Here is a 5,611-nt window from a genome sequence, read left to right on the forward strand (position 1 = left end):
GGATCAAATCCTGGCTCAATATTTAGTTCTCGCATATATGGAACCACGACAGAAGTGGCACCCTTGTCAATGACACCTGGAGTAGAGCGTTTTGTTGAAGACATCCGCAAGAAGATCAAAACTCGCTGTGATGGCGAACAAGGTGCCACTTCTAGCGAAAACATGGATAAGATAGAGGGATGGTTTCAAGCTCGCCAGGGACGTAAGGCACGGGTCAGGAGATACAAGGATCAAACACCCTACTCGTACAGAAGAAAGGGACGGTCGTGGATAGATTCAGGCTATCCGGTCATTTTTGAATTTCTCATAGACGGAAAAAGAGATCAAGGCCATGCTGTCGTGGCCTCAAAATACCGCATAAAATATCAAAGGTATCTTCATTGCGAGTGCGTGAATTATTGTGAATGGCAGCAAGAGGCTTACTACGAGTTCTACCTTCACTATGGCTGGGGTGGGAGTTCCAATAAATGGCAGGAGTTGAATCCATATGGTCTCTTTGTTGCTTACGTTTCAAAGTGATAATCATCGGGTGTGGAACGAAGTCGTATATCTGGACGCCTAAGTTATTCAGGTAATGAACTCAATAACTACAATGAACTCTAACTGAAAATCTAAACTCAATTTTGATAGCTGATAATTAAGGGGCCTAAAAACGAATTTCGTAGAGATTTTTCAAGAGCGTTGTTTTTCTCAATAACGTGTACAATATACTCATTTTTTTTATAAGAACGTTCAGACTGAGATTAAAGGCTCGGGCAAAGGGCTTCAAAATTTGCTTCAACATCCGTTCGATTTTGTTGAACAGCGACGTTCAAACCGGTTGCTTCCCCCCCCCCCCTTCTCCCCCCCTTCCCCCCCCCTTCCCCCCCCCCCACCCCCTTCCTCTCAACCCTGTGGAAGCATGTTGAATCGAAGTTGAATCGATGTTGAATGACTTTAAAAGCGAGTTGAAACTTTGCTTAAACAACCATTCAACATTTCTTTTGTTTTTGTGAATGTTGAATGAAGTTGAAGCCGTTTTCCCCCTCCTTCAACATTGTTGCGTAAGCGCTTGCGCACTAATCGTTCTGTCAATGACGTATCCATGTATCCATAGTAACAACCGCGGCTGCAGCCTGGGACTCAATACAAGGCCGCTCGTGAGCTTTGTTGAATCAAATGCTCATGATGTGTTGAAACCATTTGCACACCCCAGAAGTCGTTCAACATCATTCAACAAAATCGAATTAACGGATGCCGAAGCAAATGTTAAAGCCGTTTGCCATACTAAAGCCCCAGCTGCACGTTGTAACATTGTTAGAAGAACACGTCCCATCATTGTTGTAAGAACGCTTCTGACAATGTTGGATACGCATATAACATTGTTGGAAACACGTCACTTTAGTCGTGCAACCTTAAGATAGCGTTTGATTTGTTGTGTTTTGGAGACTGCCGGGGCCCTCAACTCTCACTGGTTTTTACAATACAACATTGTTGAAAGGGCGGCTACACGCTTCAGCATTTGTTGTATGTTGGAGAAAATGTTGGATCGAAATAAAAACATTCTTCCAACAAAAAATGTTGAACAAACGTCATCAAACATGCGCACAACACGTTCTAACATTGCTGATCTAACAAATGCCTGATAACAATGTTTGAACGTGTAGACGGGGCTTCGGAACATATCTAGGCTGAGAGTCAGTTGAGAACGTCTTTATTTTTCTCATTCGTTTTTGTGAGTAGTGTAAAAGTAAAGGAAATGTAAAACTGTAGTCTAACAGGACAATTAATTAACTCAAATACTTGGGGACGCTTTTGTAACGCTGGTTTTCTTATTGCATGATAACTGAAGAGCAACTCAGTTTGTATAGCTGAACTTAATATACCACACAACTTTAAGAAAAAGAATTAGCTGACTCTTCAATGATCTTTAGGTCAAATTAAGATTTTTCATTACTTTTCACCTTTCTTGGCCCTGAAAAATTGAGACACCATAACGGTGTCCTTACATAGTTAATGCATGCATGGTTAGGAGCTTTTCTTTGCTTTGCGAGATTTTATTTGCCTAGTATGACAACTTTGTTAACGAAATGTAATCGTAATCAGCAAATGCGTTACTTTACATGGTAGTTTGACCATAGTTAATCGAGTGGACTGGTTATGAACCTTAAAACCTTTTAAAAGCGAGAACAATGTTGTTGCATTCGATGTCGAATTGACCGTGACAGTGCACAATCTTTTGTTTTCGCTTCGCACGGGTTTGCAAATCGCATAGTTTAATCGAAGAATTTGATTGGTTTGTCTTCTACAAAAAAATATGTGTTTTGTGCAGGGTCAAGGCCAAAAATACAGACAAAAACATGAAACAACTAAACTTGTCGTGTTTCATAACCATCTCCATGCATTAAGTATGGCTTGACTATCAGTAGGCTTGCAGTTTGCGAATTAACGAAGATGTTTTGTTATCAGCACCAAACGGAAGAGGTGTATGTCTTGAGGTAATTACCTTGAAAATGACGTATTATCCAAATTTTTGTCAAACTTGGCACAATTGATGATAAGCAGGACATTAAAAAATGTAATAAAAAGATGAGGTAACCGTGCTTGTTTTCGCGTGTGTTTTTTACCGAATTATGCGAGAAGCGTTCGAAACTTGATCAACCGGAAAATTGTTGTTATATAGCAAAACCTACTAAGTACTTCTGAAGACTTGGAGCCCACTTGTCTGTCCGAGCTATAGTGTTTCAGTAAAGTGATTTCAAATTGCACCTCAAACTTGCAAAGAAATGTAAGGAAATTGGACCGCCTTAAGGTGGTTCAAACCATTTTCAACGTAGCCAGCTTGCATGCGGTAGATGCTGTTATCACCACGAAACACGTATCAGACACTATATTGGAAGAACGTGGGATAGGTCTGGGCCAGGTGACAAAACGACGGGATGGGGGTGGGAAGAGCGGAGAGAAAAACCTCCTGCCCGAAAACCAGCTGCTCGGTAGCTGCGATCACCAGCGGACACGCCGTTTCTAATTGGTTAGCTCGAATCGAATGGTGTCAATCAACACAAGACGAACTTGTCACAACAAAGGACATTTTTTTGTGACGATGCTTAAATGGCGAACGCGTTTGAAGGTAATGTTAACGGAACGATCCAGCTTGCGCTAGATTATTTAGAATCTAGAAACAAGCCCGAACAAAAGCAAGCTGTTAGCAGTTTGCTAAAGGAGGAAGATGTGATGGCTTTGGAAAGAGCATGATAATTACAGTGTTTGGCATAGCTAGCCGTCAGCGAGAAACTCGCAGGCCGTCCAGTTTCTTCAGTTTTGGTCATTTGCCCACTCAAGAGCGTTATAATGGAGCCGAAGGGTTTTTTCTCGGCAGCAGAACTTACACCAGAGAGTTTACCGAAGATTCCTGAGGACACTCCTGCCGTCGTTTATACTTATGCGGAAAAAGTGTTGGAGGAACGTTTTACCGCTAAATATTTTGAGTAAGAGCTGATACAATGCAGTGTACTATACTTCGGGTGGCCAAACAAGCCTTGTTCAGGTACAATGGGAGTATGCATTGGATGCTTCTATGTTATATATAGAGACAGTACTGTTTCAGCCTTCTGGGCCTCATCAGTGCAGTGTTGAGGTTAAGCTTGTAACCCCACCCCAAATGTCCCACGCATGTGGTACATCTAAGCCAAGCCAGAGTGCTCAAACTAGCGAGCTAGTGGGCATGCGCAATTGCTAGCGGCAATGACTCATCCTAGTAGAGTGCTCAATTTGGACATAAAAGCAAAAGCTTTGTAATACCAAAGAGCTATATAAACGGCATGGCATGGCTTGGATGTACCACATGTGTGGGACATCTGGGGTGGGTTTATAGCTTAACCTCCATCCTAGTCATCAGTGCAGGGAGTCATCAGCCCTGCACTGATGACTCGTCCTGCACTGATGACTCCCAGAAGGCCGAAACAGTACTAATTAGCTTTTTCTTTTTTTGGTTGGACCCTGTCCTAAGTACCTGCCGGGAGGGAACGGCAAGAGGTCCTACCTTAAATTGTTTTCGGTATGTCTCAGCCTTCGCCTGTATTCCCTCTGTGGTCTGATATTGTTGAGAATACGCCTGTGCCTCCCTCTGTTTCTGGAGCTGGCCAATCTGATTCGCCTTCCCACATGGATACCAGTCCTGGTGGCTGTTATGCTGATAAAGTGACTCTTGGTGCTGTTGATTCTCGTCCAAAAGTTTCCAGTGTAGCTCCGCGTCGCAGGTCTTATCTGTCTTCTTTTGAAAGAGAGCATTTTGATGTTTTGAATGTCATCCCTGATCGTCCTGCTTCTGCATACTTCACACTCCCTGACAGCTCAGTTACGACTAAGCAAATCTTTGATAGCTTGGTGAGAGATGGCTTTCCTCCGACGACAGTCCGTTGTCTTCAGAGATCCCAGAATGGGTCAGGGGTCCTCACCTTCACGAAAGAGGAGATCCGAAATAAATTTCTGCAGCAGTCGTCTTTCTTTGTTGGAAACCAGCCTCATGCAGCTCATCTTGCAGGCAGAGCCTTGTCTTATGTTGTTGTGTACGACGCTCCTTTTGAGTTACCTGACTCGGCCTTGGCCTTCCGTTTGTCGAAGTATGGCACTGTTTACTCCCAGCGTCACTCCTCCGTCCAGGGCTTCCCCCAGGTCCAGAATGGTATCCCTACTCTTGGCATGTGTATCGATGACCCCATCCTGTCATACCTTCGTTTTGGTAAGTACCTTCTTCGTGTCCAGTACGAAGGACAGGTGAAGACCTATAGAAGATGCAACGAGCCAGGTCATTTGGCCCAAGAGTGTCGTCAGATGCTCTGCTTTAACTGTGAAGTGATTGGCCATCATGCCAATGCTGTATTTGTAAAGAACCTGGGCACATGGCCATTGACTGCCGCCACTCTTGGTATCGCCGCCCGCTTTCGCATCGTGATGCCGTGGATATGCCCCTTACTACTCTAGGTGCTGAGAATGCTGATTCAGGTGACGTGGATCTTGATAGCCCCCCAGTGGAGAATGCAGAGGAAGATTCGGCAGGGTCTGAGGACGATTCCCTGGAAGCTGAATTTGACCAGCCCTTGGCCTCGGCCCTTTCTTCTAAGCCTGCGCCTGACCTTTTAACTTCTCAAGGCCTCATCAAGGATGCCCCTGATGTTCAAGTTCCCGGAGTGCAGGAATTTCCCGTTTCTTCCCTGACCGATACGAGTGTTGAGAGCGACGAGTCTGAGCCTGAGAGTATTGCCACATCTGAACTGATGGATTCCGACGCTGTGCCTGATAATATTTCTCCTGTGTCTGAGCGGCCGTCTCGCCGAAGGAAGAGATCTCGACATTGCTCGTCCCGACGCGCTGCTTTAGGCAAGTCGTCTCGTCTGTCTGTAGTAAGTGAGGATGCCCCCACTTAGTTAAGCCTTCTTAAAGTGCGCTACGATTAATGTTAGGGGTTTTAAGTCAACATAAGTTTTCGCTTGTCTCTGATTTCTTTCGTGCTTCACGCCTAGACTTTTGTTTCATTCAAGAAACCATGATTTTGAATGACGCTGTTCTGCGCTCCTTCTCCTCTTCGTGGCCTGGCCCCAGCTTCTGGGCCCCTGCTGTCGGGAGGAGAGGG

General features: G+C 44.6%; 1 protein-coding gene across 1 annotated transcript in view; it reads left to right on the forward strand.

Annotated features, from left to right (window-relative positions):
• Nucleotides 1–828, forward strand: part of LOC138004566 (uncharacterized) — a 38,828-nt gene extending 38,000 nt beyond the window's left edge. Inside the window, exon 3 of the mRNA XM_068851122.1 lies at nucleotides 1–828. This exon is cut by the window's left edge and continues 675 nt beyond it. Within this exon, the coding sequence (XP_068707223.1) occupies nucleotides 1–519 (519 nt within the window). The 3' untranslated portion in view covers nucleotides 520–828.
• The last annotated feature ends 4,783 nt before the right edge of the window (nucleotides 829–5,611 follow it).

The sequence above is a fragment of the Montipora foliosa genome, chromosome 1 (assembly GCF_036669935.1).
Source record: "Montipora foliosa isolate CH-2021 chromosome 1, ASM3666993v2, whole genome shotgun sequence".
Lineage (NCBI taxonomy): Eukaryota > Metazoa > Cnidaria > Anthozoa > Scleractinia > Acroporidae > Montipora > Montipora foliosa.